Raw genomic sequence first — 16,454 nt, 5'->3', positions numbered from 1 at the left:
GAGATTTTGACAAAGAGAAAAAAGGAAAAAATTGCTGAGCTTAATGCGGATATTTTTAGGATCATTCTATTGCGAGAGGGTGAGAAAGAGGGTTTTCTATTAATCAGATTGTAAGAAATCCTGACAAAAGAATTTCGCGCGATGGAAAAAGAAAGAGAGTAGAGTGCAGCACGTGTTAAAACAGTGAAAACTTGTACATTCAAGATAATTACGATTTGAGATAAATGATTTTATTGTTCATATAATATATCTGAAATTTTGGAGACGTAGAATAGTCGTTGAAAGGTGTGTGTTATAATACAAACATATCGAATTGATTTTATTCATGTTTTGACGAGACAGGAATATCACGGAATTTCTTTTGAAAATAATGTTTATAGATTTGCGAGGAAAAAAAGGGTACAATGGTATCGTCTATCGATATTATAACTATTACAACATAAAACTGCAGATATAAAACTGTAGTGAGATGTTTTTACGAGCATACAAAAAAAGACATTTATCACACGCGAACACAGAGACACGAAACTTTCTTTATCGTGACGTTACCTCGTATTTCTGAAAATACAAGACACAGGATATATCCAGTAGTGTTTCCTTTGGAGTGAAATACGAATAGTTTATAGTCTCATCAAAGAATAGCCATAAAACGCGATCCAAGATCGTGCACTTGATGTCGAGAAATATTCATTTCCTTGAGTCATCATCTTTCCAGGGAACATCATCTTTTCCAAACGAATTCATTTGTCACGTAATTCAAAACGAAAGAACTCAATACTACAGTTTTCGATACAAAGTTTTGAAATCTGCGAAAATGTTTGCACGTCTAATGGATGCTTAATTAAATCACTGACGGTTTAAATCAGTCTAGAGACGCAAGTGTTTGCTCGAGTATAGGTATTCGCCGATTTATATGGTTCTCAAGCAAAGTCACGCGAAAGAGGAATATCCAAGCAACAAGTAAACGTTACTGCGAAAGGAGTCGCTTAATCAATAACATAAGGAGGTGAAAGATTCATTTCATTCCTTCTCTCTCGAAGCGGAGCGCAATCGTTTGATGCGTCATCGTAAGATGAAATCTCCATGAATTTGCTACACACTTTTTTTGGATACACATTATTTAATGCAAACGCCAACGCGATTTTTAGAAGAGGAACTCAACGACACGAAGAGAACACGTTGTCCCGAGACAAGTCCTTCTAGTTCTGTCAACTAATTTGCATCTCGCGCGGCGACAGATGTCCCTTTGCAACCTGAATTACCTCTCCATACAAGAACCCGTCCCCAGGTTTTGCATCTTCCGTCACCCTTCCCACTTTCCGTTCTCTCCGCTTGCTCTCCTTTTTTATTCAAATTCCATCTTGCGGAATAATAAAGCACGAGATTTTTGTACCGAAAGTAAGAGGGGAGATGAGAGAGAGAATTGTGTCGATCCCCAATTCCGAACGTCGAAGGGTGATTTAAAATTGATGCAGCGGGAAGTCAGCGGTGATTCCGATAATGATCGTCATAGCGAGAACAAACGTCGCATTTTAATAAATGTATAGCATACTTTACTAATTAATGATGGGGGCGCAAATAATTATACTGGCTGGAATTGTTAACTGACCGTTAATTAAATATATTAACTATTTTATAGATATTTTACAGTAAATTGATTTACAAAAATAAGCCTCTCTTTTTCTCTCTCTCTTTCATTTTTAATTCTTTAACTTAATGATGCAATTAAAAGAGTCAGAGCATATTCATTACATTGCCCCTTTAATTTAAGTGTGACGAGAGGACAAGGATGATAACACAATATCCTGTCACGTTGGCGGACAGGACCGGTTCATCGGATTACAGGACGTCCCGTGAGATATGATCCAATCGCGGCTGCTGCACCATGCATCATCGAGTGACGTAATTAAGCCAACATGTAGCATCTGAGAAATGAATAAATTCATGGAATAATTCTCAAATTCCAGCATAAAAGTATTCGCTCCAAATATATCTAATGTATCATAAAAGATACGTGCATTATTATATATATACTATTATATTGCACTAACACGATTTTTTACTTTCATAAAATTTTACAAATAATTTCAAAAATCAACAGGCGAGCACAAACCTGATTGGAATAAAAAATCGTATTCTACTTGATGTTGGAAACGAAATATTTTATAATTGACTAATATTTTACTGACCAATACACGGTTTAGCTGCAGTTGCGATAAATTGCTACTTAGTTCGATTTAAAAACCAGGAAACATTCGCTATATAAGGACGATGTATATCGCCGCGATATTGCTATGAACTCTTGCCACGAAGAGAGAGAGAGAGAGAGAGATTCCAATTGCATCGGCAATGCACCGCCATAATACAGAATGGCTCGGTGCAACTGCACGCGCCTACTCGCGTCTGCATGTTCTCGGAGCTTCGAAGGAATCTGGTCGGACGAATGCAACGAGAGGTCGCCGAGGTCAAGGCAGGGAGGGCGTTCACCAGAATTATTCTTCCCTTTTCTTCCTCCTTCTCTTTTACTGCCTCCGCGCCGTCGTCCTCGGGCGGCGTGGCGCGGCGTGCCTTCGCGCGCGTATATAGCCTCTTTCATAGTCAATAAAATCCGTTCTTCCGACTAATGGAAAAAATCGCTAAAAAAAGGCTCGTTTTCGCGATTGCATTTTCGCCAAAGAAACATTATATGATGGGAAACTTAAAAGTTCTTTCAGATTCGAGTATATTTTTTTCGTGTCAAATATCGCCTGTCTTCCGTTTATAATTATAGACATTTCTAACACGATTTTATAATTAAATTATATTTCTCGTATCTGTATATTTAAATGACATCTTTGAAACCAAACGTCTTGTTTGATGTTATTAAAAATACAAGTATTACATCACGCTGAAGAGAAGGTAATGTTTTAGTTGTGCCGAGACGATGTTATGTCATTTTTATATGTGCTTTTTGCAAATCTTATCTAGCATGATTCCATTTTTGCGTGCAAATCGAAATACATTTACAATAATATATCTGTCATATATTTTAGTCGATATTATATTAGTGCTTTTATCGAAAAATTATGTATATTCTCTCTGCTGCTGAACGTTACATGTCGTGATTACGTTGCCGTTGAAGTTAGGAAATTGGATTTGCCTCGGTAAACTATGGTGAACCGTCGTAACTCGGAGCATTAAACTTATTGTTTATCGACTCATTACCATCGTGACTGCTCCTGAATTAATCGACTTATCCTTTACAACTTTTGATTAGCCCCGCGACTATATGACACTTCTGATGATAGTGTGCATTTCATCGTTGTATCATAGATGAAGGGGGCAACAATGAAGTTGTCATCGCAAATTTTCGAAAAGCAAGACGTGGCACAATGGCTAGATAGTAATAATATTTCGGATAACAGATTCTGGTCGCGTTCCTAATCGGCCGGACCGCGCGTCAATTTAATTATCGAGCCCGTTCTCGGTCACGCTTTAATTATAATCGAGTAATATACGCGTGGTATGGAATCCGGAAATTAATATTCTCCGGATGCATTCTACTGTATGTATTCTCTCTCTATCTCTCTCCCTTTCCCTTTTTCTCCCCTCTTTCCTTAAATTTTGCACAATATACAAAAGGAAATATGCGCAAATTACCTAATTAAATTTATATCGTTTCCAAAGGTTTCATGATAAAACGTATGCTTTTACTTCGAAATATAATTAATTGCTACGACGTTTGATTAAATCTCTTGACGTTACACACCTTTAAAAAGAATTATTCTACAAGTATATGAGTACAGGGATTTAATTCTGTCTAAGATATTACTGCCTTAAATGCGCAAGTTGTTATTGTAATTATACGAGTGTCCGCGAAATAAATATTGGACGAGATGTTTAATCCGCGATAATGTGGGAAACATGCAAGATAAGTTAAACAGTCTCCCATGGAGATAACTATCCCTGTTGGGAATAGACGGCAGAGATCCATTTTCGCAAGATGCGTTGGCTTCGCGAACCGGTTTTCTCAGTAGAATATTCCAGGATATTTCCTGGAAGGAAATTGCAGGATTCTAATTTGCTGCAGGCTATTCCTATCCCGATGCAACTTTTCTCCGATCAAGAGTACGAGAGTACTTTTCACGGTAATAATTGCCTCGCCAATCCTTCCAATGCCCATTCAATTTTTTTCTCGTAATCCCTTCTATGTGTCCTGCTATATAATGATCTTTCCCATTTCACTTTTTAACTGCATGACATAACGATTTCTTTTTCATTTAGTTCTACTTAAGTTTAAGTTTTACAGAATATCATATTTGATGTAGAAACATTTTGAAAGTTCTTGTTATATAAACTCCTGTTATCGCATTTTCGAATAACATCTATCGAAATCTTTATAATGGTTTTTTTAAATATATTATTGAACTAATTACACAATTTTATTTTAATCTATATTAAGTACATGAATTATTAAACATATATAAATTATATAATTTATTATATCATATAATTATAGAATTATTATAAAATTGTGCAAACCTTTAACCGAGTCGTCTGTTTGATGTAGACACTTATTACAGACGGATGATTTTAATAATCTCGCATTGTTTAATTATAATAATTATAACTTTATTAATCATCGTCGTTATTACTCAGCAACTTTTATCTTCATTTAATAATTATTATAAGTATTTTATAACGTGATCTTAAGTCATCGAATAAAACCATTCAATCGCGCAAATGAAATGGAGAACTACGTGAAGTACAAAAATTAAAATCTTTATTTCCGATAAAAAGAAGGAGGAAACGTCGATAACATCTGGCTGAGAGAACGCGTTTCAATAACGGCTTGTACCTTCTCTCTTCAGTGAAAAAAAATCTTCAAGAAGGAGGATGGTCCCCTTCGATGCGAGCTGCTTTTTACGTGCAAGCTAAATTGAAGCCGCCCATGTCAAGATGCCTTCATGTGAAAATCCGCCTAAAGAAATCAAAAACGTAAATCCTCGACCGAGGATAAATGCCGAAAAGGCAATCGTAAAAAAAGAAAAAAAAACGCGATGTTATCGCGATGGGGGAGCTCGGGCGAATTTTCGATAGAAAAAAATATTGTGCCGTTCGATGTCAGTCACTCGTCGCTCTGGGGCTCGAGCGTCCCTTCCGCATACCAAAAATCTCATTAAAGCAGCTATCTACGTAGGGATATGATGAAAACCGCGCATTCTCCCTCTCGATCACAAATTCTTGGGAAGATTTGAAATTGAATTTCAGATTTTTCCTCTTAACGCAAATTTAATCCGGTGATATCTTTTTCCACAGTCCGTCTCCCCCATCTCCAACGAATTTTCTAATCCTTTTAAGGCACTTTATTCGTTCGAAAGTCGTTGTTACAATTAACGTAAGTAGATCGGTGCGATACAGCAGCGAGGCGAAAGGAGCACGGGCACTAGTGTACGTTACGTAAAAGAAGCGCGATATTCACCGGCGAAGTATCCACCTGTAAAAAAGGAAGTGGAAAAAAAGAAACGGCTCGCCTGAAAGAAAGTCCTCAAAGCACTTTCTTCTTACAGGCTTCTCTTTCAAAAAAGCAGAAGTTTACGCCCGAATGTTTTTAAAATTTTTGATACGTTTCATATTTTTTTAAACTTTTCTTGATCAACTGTTACGTTGTTGAATAAAGTTTAATGTGAACTAAAATAGTTTTAAATATTTTGGAAGATATAATTGATTAAGAATGATATTTAATTTTATCTCAAACTAGCTTCTCTAGAAATAATGGTGTCCAAATTTAAAAGGTTCTTTTTTAAAAAGTGATGCAATAATTGAGATTTAATCGATCGTCATTACATATCATTATATATAGTTTTAAGAACTGTTAATTAATTCATCGTAATATAATATTGAACGTTGCGGTAATTACATCGTTTAACAACCATAACAGCTCGCATTGTTAGCTCAACTACCGGTAGTATTACAACTAATACAAGGAATATCCACTTTCTACAGTGACCTGAATCGCCGTTACCTTAGCGAGTAATAGATCCTTCAAATGCTGTCGATGACGCAAACTCATTCGCCTATTGTACGAATAGAATATCATACAGTCTTTTCCAAAATTATTATTATATTTATCTTAATGTTTTCATCTAAATATTATTATTACTCAGAAGTTATAAGAAAACGTTTTAAACAAAATTATTAAGAAATAATAAATGTAATAGCTTTCAAGAAACACTTGAGAATAAATCTTTTATAACTAACTTTATTATTAAATATATATTAAAATTTGGCTTTCTTATTTGTAATATAAAAATCTAATTATATTTTTAATATAATATTACTTATTTTTGAATGTATTTTATTATTATTTGTTAAAAAAATATTTTTTTTTGTTAAATAAAGACGCAAAAAGAAACGCAAATTATCATAAATATCGAAAACATTGTAACTTTCGAGTTAATACTAGAAACACGAATACGCGTAAATATCGATTTGATTCCGATGAACTTTAGTTATACGCGAAGAAACTCGATTGAGAAACGTTCTTTCCCAAGACAATTGTTAACGGAAGAAAAGGTTGCTTCGTAAAAATACAAAAGATATTGCACTTCGGTATTGTCAATCTTGAAAGTGGTTCACATAGTTTGCACAATTGACGATCACCATGGATATTATAATAGCTCTTGTGCCGAGAGTTCTTTAGCTTTGAAGTAAGTTTTGTTGCACGTTTTAACTTCTTTTGGCACAGCTTATCATTCTAATACATCTCTTTTGTATATTTTTCCTGTGTTCTGAAAATATACATTTTTATAACGTTAGAAACTAATTTTACGGACAAAAAAATAACATTATCTTAATTATTTGTATCTTTTACTGTATTATTTACACAGATTTAATTATTTTTAACAAAGTATATATCGCTATTTTAATGATCAAATTTTTTTTCTATTTGACAGAAAATAAAAACAGTATTGACGAACAACATATACATGGACAAACCTTGCGAGATAAATTTATTGAATATTTTTCTGTCATTCTCTCTTTCTCTCTCTCTCTCTCTCTCTCTCTCTCTCTCTCTCTCTCTCTCTCTCTCTCTCTCTCTCTCTCTCTTTCTCTCTCTCTCTCTCTTTCTTGCTTTTTGTGTTTGTCTGGTAAACAGGAAGAATATTATGTCTCACAATAAGACAATCATCTCACGGTGAAATCACTTCCGCAGCAATTCAGGGAGGAAAACGACGCAGTTGAAGATCTGACTTGTCGACAAAACGACCGTAGTAATCTCAAGTAAATGCACATTGAGTCGGTAGATATGAAATCTGGTTAAAATCAAGCCAAACTGAAAGTAGCGCATCGTGTTATATTGTATCGTTAAATGACTTACGCTACTACTATACTATAGTTTCTAGAGTCGTTGGATTATCTTTAAGTTACACGAAACTATGTGAAACGCTAAACAAATGATATTATGTCATGGAAGTTTAGTGATGGCATCCAAAACAATTCTCAATCGTAATTTAACATAATCTCAATCAGTTACTACAAATTTTAAAAGGCTTTTAAAAAACTAACGTAAAATTGAAAAAGAGTACACAAAATAAAATGTGCTCTTATTAGAAGTCAGTATTTAAGTAAATAAATGTAATTAACTAATAATATACATGCATATTACCACTAATATTACCACAAAGTAATGATATTCAAAGAATTTCTTTAGCTTATTATTTATTATTGTCAATAAATTTCGACTGCATAGTCATAGAGAATATGCAATAAAATATATAAAATAAAAAATATTGCCTGAAAGTGTTCTGAAAATAACTGTAATAGTTGTGACTCTGGAATCGTCCGTGGGAATTGCGGGATAAGGCGTATCGGTGAAATAAAAGCGGGCAAAGTGCTGTACGTTGGAGATGTACAAAGGTTAATGCATTTAGAATGGAACGTAAGCTTCGTGGAAGCTTTTGGTACAAAAGTTACCACCAACCTGGCGAGAGAAAAGATGGTACTTCGAAAAAGCTAGCTGTGACTAAACCTGGTTTAAATTCCTGCCTCGTAACCATCGTGTATTCCATCCTCTCTGACGTCTTCTAAATACGTCTTGTCGGACTATCTGTAATCACAACGTGGCTTCGAAGCTTTAAAATTATAGCGTTTCTCGTGCAATCAGATATATCTGTAAGCTTATTTTTTAAATTGAGATCGATCTTTCTCTGATGTAGATTTAACGCTTGTTAAACTACATTTTTTGTTTGATGGTGAAAATGGGGTGAGCATTCTCTCTCTTTCTCTCTCTCTCTCTCTCTCTCTCTCTCTCTCTCTCTCTCTCTCTCTCTCTCTCTTTCTCTTCATATTGTAAATTACATCTTATGTCAATTACATCTTATTATTGTAAGCTGTAAAATTTATAATTTTTCTGTAAATTTGTGAAAAAATTTTTAAAAATTGGAAACTGGAAAAAAATTTTTATTTAAATTATGTATATAATATATAAAATAGTTAAGCCTTCTGTATATTATATTTGTATTAATTATAGAATATATTTTTATACACCTTATTTGTACAAATAAGTATATATATTTATAATTCAAGTAAGTGATTCGAAGATTAGTTAGAGTTGTGTTTTATAAAATTATTTAAATTTTGCAAGAATTATGCGAAAAAAACATACTCTGTAAAACGAGCTTCTGATTAGAATGCCGCAAAGACGTGTGCAGTTAGCGAGGTCAAATGATAAGGCAAAAATTGCATCGTAGACCAAGTACTATTCTGAAGCCGTTGCTGCGGGACTATAAAAAATAATCATCGTTCTGGTGTAGTGCACCTTTCTCGAAGTCTCGCTCGCTTACGCGTCATCCTTTATCTTTCTAAGTTTATTCTATTGTTAGAAAGTGCACTACGAGGCAACTGTACCAGAACGCCGTCGTCGGTTCTCCTCTTTGTCCGAGCTAGTTCAAGGAACTTTGTGACCTGCCGTTATGCGCAATGAAACGTCGCTACATTCGACAAAAAAGTAAATATCGTAATGCAGGTCGTCGAATTTTTCCGTGACTTTAATTTTACAAACGAGAGCATATCGGAAAACGTTGCGAGGCCGTCAGTTTTCTCGTTCGTCCTTGACCCGTAGTCGTGATAAATCTTTGATTTCACCCAAAGGATTATGAAACAATGAAACAATACAGGAAAATTATGAAATATAACAATGATAAATAATAAATTTCAGTTGTTTATGTAAACAATAAAATTTAGTGAAACAGCGATAAGAAATAATAAATTTTGACTGTTTTGAATAAGGTTTGGCAAAAAAAACTTTACCGGTTAGCTTATTGATAAGAAAAAAGATATTTAATATAATCAAGAAAAATTTATAAGATTATTGAAATAAAAAGAAAGATACTTAACGTAATCAAGAGAAATTTATAATCAATATTGTTTAGTAACTATTATTTTTATTAATTTAGATTATATTTATTATGAAAATTTGAGTACTTGAGAAGTAAACAATATTTTAAAATTTACCAAAAACAATAGTACAAAAGCGGAACAAACATTTACATGAATATTGTACAATTATCCGAATGAAAACGTTTATGGTTCATGTGTGCGCAAGTAGTAAGTTCCGCGATCTAGTCAGACCGGCTGCAGTGAATGAGACTTCTCGCGCGTTTAAATATGATTAGCACGTCTGATTACGTTCATCTTTCAAAGATATTAATTTCAAATTATCTATTCTTGCTCAGAAATAAATGTATAACTCTCGTTACCTCTAAAATCAACGTTTAAGTTAACGAGGAACAATAATAGCATTATTTACAGCAGACAGTATCGTATTGTAGTCATTTAATGTGTTGGCAAATGATTGAGATAACTGCGGAATGTATGCTGGAGCTATTTCGAGCTCGTGCCGCGAATCTCAAGGTGAGCTTCGCTTAAGCGCAAGGAAATGAGACGCGAACCCGTCGTAATTAAGAACCGGTGCGAGAAATACGCAGAGGACGGAGAAAACGGTTAAGGGATATAGGTCCAGAGGGACGGAGATAGAGGGTCGCGTCGGACTGGAAGTTTAACGAACTCGAACAAAGAGAAAGAGCCTTCAGCAAGGGACGAGGATTGACGAATGGGATGCTGTTGGCGCTAGCTCTGCCTCCGCCAGGTTAGAGCAGAGGGTGCGCACGTATATTTTCTCTCTCATTCCGTCTCCTCTTCTCAACCCTCTCCCTCCCTCACTCTCTCTCTCTCTCTCTCTCTCTCTCTCTCTCTCTCTCTCTCTCTCTCTCTCTCTCTCTCTCTCTCTTTCTCTCTCTCTCTCTCTCTCTCTGCTTTAGCTATCACGAATAGCAGCGAACCCCCATGTATTACGAACCAGCCACCCCCATAACACTACCCCTTAGTGCTGTATCGATCCATCGCGGTGCCGGCTTCGAGCTCTCCCTCCACAGTCAACGCCAGAGACTTCGGCGTTGTGCGACGCGACGCAACGCGTCGCGTGGCGGGATTACTTGAACAAAGGAAACGCGATGCTACCGTGGAACCTCTGCGGCATTTCTTTGTTTCCTTTCGACAGGATTTGCCAGGACTCGCCAGGAATCTTTATTGGTTGTTATGTATTCAAGCGAGAAAACGCCGGCGCGGAATTATATTTTAACATTCTTCTTGAAACTCTTTCCTCTTCCTCTTTACTTCTGAAATTAGAAATTAGAACAATTAATGTACCACGATTTTTCAATTTATTGTTAATGGCTTTTTACTTTAACTATGTTAGATAAGCCCGTTAGATATTCAGGAATTGTCGGCTATTGTCGTACCTCAGTTGGCTCAACCAACAGTTTGAGCCTGCTTTGCTGGCCATTGTTAGCCTTTCGCCGCTAAAATAACATTCGCCGAGGAATTACTGGCTAACTCGGAATTCTTAATGGTTATTTAACAATTGTAAGCGATAACAAAAACTGTTTAAAAAAATTGCATTTAAAAGCTATCAGGGATTTAAAGATTTGAAAGATGGTAGAAATCAGTATAAATAGGAATTAAGCAGAACCAGCTATTTGAAAAAAAAAAACAGCTATGATTTAATAAGATTCAAATAAAGTTGAATTTCTGTAAAATAATATTGCGTATTCTATACATCGTCGAGATTAATAGAAGACAGTAACGTATAAACAGACGTCTAATTTAAACATAGCATCGAATGGCATTACTGAAGTTTCAACTTCATCCTTTCTGTCTCGAGCAGCCTCTAGATATATGCTAACGAATTTCGACGAACTTTTACATTTAATTCAAAGTACACAGCTACGTTTCTGTTCTGTTCGCATATTAAAGAGCCCCCATTAAGGAGGATCTCTATTGCGATACGAAAAACCACCGAAGAAACTATCGGGCAGAAGAAAAAAAAATAAAAGTTTGAAGCACTTCTTAAAAATCAAGATTACCTTCCAGCGTAGATAACGTCATTATGTTTAACATTTTAACATTCAAATACCTTAAACAGGGTGGAGAATCGTACTTGGCACGTGTAACATTACTCACGGCATTACTCATGAAGGTGTATGTTGAATGCAACATGAGCGTGATACAGAATGAGCACGGGTATCGCGCGCTCTTGGGGCCCGACGTTTTGTCGGGCGAGACAAATGGATCCTTTTGGAACATTGACTACCGGCAACGTATTTGCCAGCCGCCACTCCGCCGGCGGAATTGTTTTATCGGTTTAAAGCGCCGACCAGGGTGTTTTGTTCGGTTCAGCGGCTCGTATGTATCCCTTGTGTTTCGCCGCGGAATCTACTCCGACACCGTGTGTCCGTCGTGCGTACAGCACTTCCACTTGAATCCTGCGATTTAACATTTGTTAGAGAGGAAAGCGTGCATATAAGTGTTAAACGAAATTAACCCAGTTTGTAACGTCGCGCGAATCGAAACGGATAGCTGCGTAACACGAAAATGTTTCTTTGCCGATAATCGACGGCGACTTGTCCCATAATTGATAGACCTAGTAACATCGGAGCAAATATCGCTCATAAAACATTTTGTAATAATTCCCGTTTATAACCGGAAAATTTTTTGAGCGAGTTCGTTATATCTCTAGAGATTTATACTGTTATATTTGCATACGTGTTGTTACATGTTTATGTGGAATTTATATTTGTAATACCATACCTATATCTTTTATCGATGTTTATAAAGGTTCTGTCCTAGTTCCGGAATATAAAATCTCTTGCTCTATTTGATTCATATCTATACTACACATACATACACACACCCACACACAAAATACATATACATAATAAAAAATATATACATGTATTTATTTTATTTTATCAAAACAGCTACTTAAAAGAATACATTAACAATTGTCACTGAGAATTTTCAAATACTGAAACGAATGCAATATCCTCCCTATCGTGTCAATAGTATTGGGCAAATAGCGTTGCGATTTCGATATTTTATGTCAGTCTTTGATTACACAACGGATACATATATGAAAAAAGGAAAGAAAGGAAGAGGAGGAACGATCAGCGAGCGAAAGCGTTATTCACAAAGGGACGAGGAAGTATATTCAAGAGATAGCACTCGCCTTAGTAGATCCATTAAAGCACCCTCACCGAGCTTAAATCACCCTTTTGTATAACGTTCTTGCATACAAGAGCACGGCAAGAAGGACACTCCTATCTCATCTCGTTCGATTAAATGTCTCGAATTTTGAGCGACGTTCACCCAACACACAATCGATCGCGAGCACAAATCATGTGGTAAATTCACACGAAATTTCACGCGAGACAAAATTTTCAAACGAGATTAATCATTAGACACTCGCCTTCTTTTTACGCTCGAAGTGGCACGCGCCCATCTCATTAAACGGACAAACCGTTTCTAAACTGTATTATTGTGGCACAATTAATTAGATCAGCAATTAGAGAAGGCAGACAATTCTGACAAAAAAAACTTTTTATCTTACTAATTTTATCGTGACGGAAATGACAAGAGTTCGCCTTTTTGTTTGAGATAAATCTTCGCCTAGTCAGATTATACCCGCATTTTCTTTCATTACATAATACGCACCTTGGAGTGCGAGTCCACCTAACGACGATAACGAAGGAACACTCAACGCGTCGTTCGAAACGCGAATCGCGTAACGCGTATTTCTGCACAAGGCGATACGTAAGAGATAGACTTCTCCTTGCTCGAGAGACGAGCGTGGCAAATCGCTCGTTTCCTACCGCGCACGAATGAGAAAGTTCATTCCTCGCTGTCATGCATTCCTCGCCAAGTACGACGACGACGTTTATAGCGATGGAAAATAACGGATCTCTTTTGCCCGAGACTCTTTGCCCGATTTGAGCTTTGCTCTCTTTTTTCTTCCTCTGTTTAGCACGTATTTGCATAAATCGTGACATAATAATATACATTATATTTTGCCAGTTTTTCACTTGCAATGAATAAAATACAATCGCAAAGCTTGGGCTATACAGCAAATTGTTCTCCCTTTTCTAAAAATCTAATTTCTATTTATCACAATTTGAATAGAATTATATATTTTAAATTAAAAATGGATTAGGTTATTAAATAATCTAGTGAGCAATATACTAAATATAGAGCAGATAATATAAATGCGCATATGTTATATACGATAAAAAAACTACGCAACGACAATGTAACCATATCGAATTGTCATATATACGAAAACTCGAGATAAAGCTATACAGTAATGTCTCGACAGTGTCGTAGCCACAGGATATTTGATTCGACGATCTACATGTACTTGGAATTATGACGCTATCGCGTCGCTTGATAAGGTTTCGAATGGTGGGATTCCGACCTGAGCCCGTTTACGCCCGAACTATACATCGGCACAGTCAGTGATAATTCTCATTCAAACGTGTCGCCACGCAAAACGTCACATTATCTGCTATTTAATTATTCATCATAGCGTGACAGTTCCGACTTCGAGGATCAAAGAATAATGCCTGGTAAGCAGAGATATTGAATACCGTAAAATTTAGAAATAAACGAGTGGAAACAATAACAAAATTCATCACGAATCAAGTATAAAGTGCGTTTTATTTTAATCTTACACAAAGACAAAGATTTCTCTTTAGATTTAATAAAATTTATTAAAAACATAAATATATACTTTGAAATAATCGAACAAAACTGTTTATTAAATCTAAAGAAATCTTTCTGTGTAGGATATGATTTAAAAAATAGTACAAAAATCTATTTTTATAATATATTTGTCACAATGATAATTAAATTTTTGAACACTTGTATTTGCTTTATTAGTTTGAAAATTTTCTGGTAATGAACATTCCCAAATTTACATTGTATTGTTTTATAGTTGTAATATAAATTGTACTATAAATTTTAATAATTGTACACAATTGTTACACAATCGCAGGCATTTTTATTAATTATAAAAAAATATTTAAAAGAGTAACAGTAAAAACTTTTTTTTTATAACAGATGAAAAATAATAAAGCTCGCTTAATAACTACTGTAGAGGCGTTAACGATTACTCACGCATTTAATTACTTATAAAAAGCAACTGATACGATAAGAAGCGGGGCGATAAATTATCGAAAAGTGTCACTACGCCTAACGATTTCATAGAAGTATTTCGATGATTTTTATCGTACAGGCTACAGATGGGCTAGATGGCCAGTGGGCTACAACGATCGTCATATGTTGATCTCCATCGGCAGGGACCTGGACGGTATGAATCTTGTTGTAGGTCGTGCCTCGCATCAGGGTGATATGCTCCCAGCGAAAGTAAAGCCGGATCACAATGTTGCCTATGTGTCCCACGGAGGTGGCGAGCACATGAAACACGACTTTGAGGTATAATCTAAAACGGGAGATTCTCTTTGTGCGTTATTTTACACGTTGACATCGAGCGGAATTGTTTCTCTTTCAATTACGCGAAGGAAAGTTCCAATTACGTTCTGTCGCTGTCGATCGAACGTCATCAATTGTGTGTCAGTTATTTTTCATTCAATTGTCCTTTAATCTCGTAATTTTAATCAAGCTGTAATTACGTAACGCACACTGCACATTTATGTATTATCCGCCTCGGTCTAGTTGATTACGGGTGCATTGGTTTCATAACGTCTCTCCCTTTCCTTAATAAGCGAATTAAGTAAAGAGTCCGCGTAAATGATTACGTAACGTGGCGCACGTCTCTAGCTCGTCGCCTCTATCTCTATGTCCCTGGCATCTCGTTTCAACGATGTAGATAAGATTACGATTCCGCGATCGATCGAGCGAACTTTGTATTTGCGAAGTGTGTTAGTCATGGATATTTGCACAGCGATATTCTAAAAAACGATCGAGCGCGTTTCATCGCTCCGGCAAATCCTCTTCCTTCATTTTCGCGCTATTCTCCTTTGATTTGACGAAGTCAAGTCGCGAGTCCAAAGGCATCGTACAAACGAATCTGCGCGTAATTTAATTTACTATTTCCGTTGATTGACGATAGTCGCGAAGCATTCACTATTTCCTTCGTGAAAGTAGCGAGGATATCCATCGACAATTTTCCGACGACGTTCGGAGCATAAGGATAGCGAAGGCAGCACAACAAGACGTATTGTTCAGTATTGATCGGTAGCGGAATTCGATGCGTCCTTATATACATCTCTTCGATCTCGCATTTAGGCGAACCCTCTGTTTGCCGTTTGTCGTGCATTCGATCGCGCTCGTCTGAATCAATTTCTTCTCGGCTTGGCTTACACGCGGTCGTGCGATCGTCCACGGGTTGATCTATTTGCGTTGGGTGAGGCCGGAAGGAGAGTGCGAGTGTACACTGCTTCGTTGACCGAGATTCGAGACCCCTTCCTCCTTCCTTCCGTCAATGGGGTTCCAGGTGAATATGATTCGAAATAACGCTGGCTTTCCTACCTTAGGTGTTGATGCCCGCCCATTTCAACTGGATCCGATCGGGTCACGGTCACGTACCGGAAAACGCGGTGGAGGCCGGGAGGACTATAAACGGTGAAGTGCTCTATGTCGGCCGTGTTTTTCACAATGGTGTATTCTGCGTAGGAAAGGTACGCCGGAAACCAAAATGGTCGTTTGACTTGCCTAACTGCTCGTAAACTTCAACGAGACTTGAGCTACCTGCGCGAACAAATGAGGAATATTTACATATATATATATATATATATATGTGTGTGTGTGTGTATATATACCTATATTTGATATTTGACAGGTTCAGAGAAGTCATGGTTGCCTATACATTCCGTTCGACGGGAAGGAAATACCGTACAGGGAATATGAGGTCTTAGTGCAATGCTAAACCTTATAATATCTACAATTGTTACAATTTCGCGACGGAGGAACGAAACTTTCACACGAAACAGGATTGACAAATAACGGATGGCTTATATAATTACGGAAAAATTATTTAATGAATACTTATAATTGCGGAATTATATGAATTATATAATTGCGGAAAAATTATATAATGAATATTTATACTACATAAGTAT

At 36.3% G+C, this 16,454-nt stretch overlaps 1 protein-coding gene across 1 annotated transcript; it reads left to right on the top strand.

Moving 5' to 3' along the window:
• The first annotated feature begins 13,810 nt into the window (after positions 1 to 13,810).
• LOC105829070 lies at positions 13,811 to 16,338 on the top strand. The gene is made up of 4 exons (XM_012667724.3): positions 13,811 to 13,940; positions 14,609 to 14,808; positions 15,870 to 16,013; positions 16,175 to 16,338. The coding sequence occupies exons 1-4, from the start codon at positions 13,934 to 13,936 to the stop codon at positions 16,259 to 16,261; spliced, it is 438 nt and encodes a 145-aa protein (XP_012523178.1). The 5' UTR covers positions 13,811 to 13,933; the 3' UTR covers positions 16,262 to 16,338.
• Positions 16,339 to 16,454: the final 116 nt, after the last annotated feature.

The sequence above is a fragment of the Monomorium pharaonis genome, chromosome 4 (genome assembly GCF_013373865.1).
Source record: "Monomorium pharaonis isolate MP-MQ-018 chromosome 4, ASM1337386v2, whole genome shotgun sequence".
NCBI lineage: Eukaryota > Metazoa > Arthropoda > Insecta > Hymenoptera > Formicidae > Monomorium > Monomorium pharaonis.
This window is presented reverse-complemented; position numbering and strand designations above follow the sequence as displayed.

Coding starts and splice junctions, on each gene's coding strand:
- LOC105829070 (XM_012667724.3), top strand. Junction 14,809..15,869: donor ACATGAAACACGACTTTGAG/GTATAATCTAAA, acceptor TTCCTACCTTAG/GTGTTGATGCCCGCCCATTT. Junction 16,014..16,174: donor GTGTATTCTGCGTAGGAAAG/GTACGCCGGAAA, acceptor GATATTTGACAG/GTTCAGAGAAGTCATGGTTG.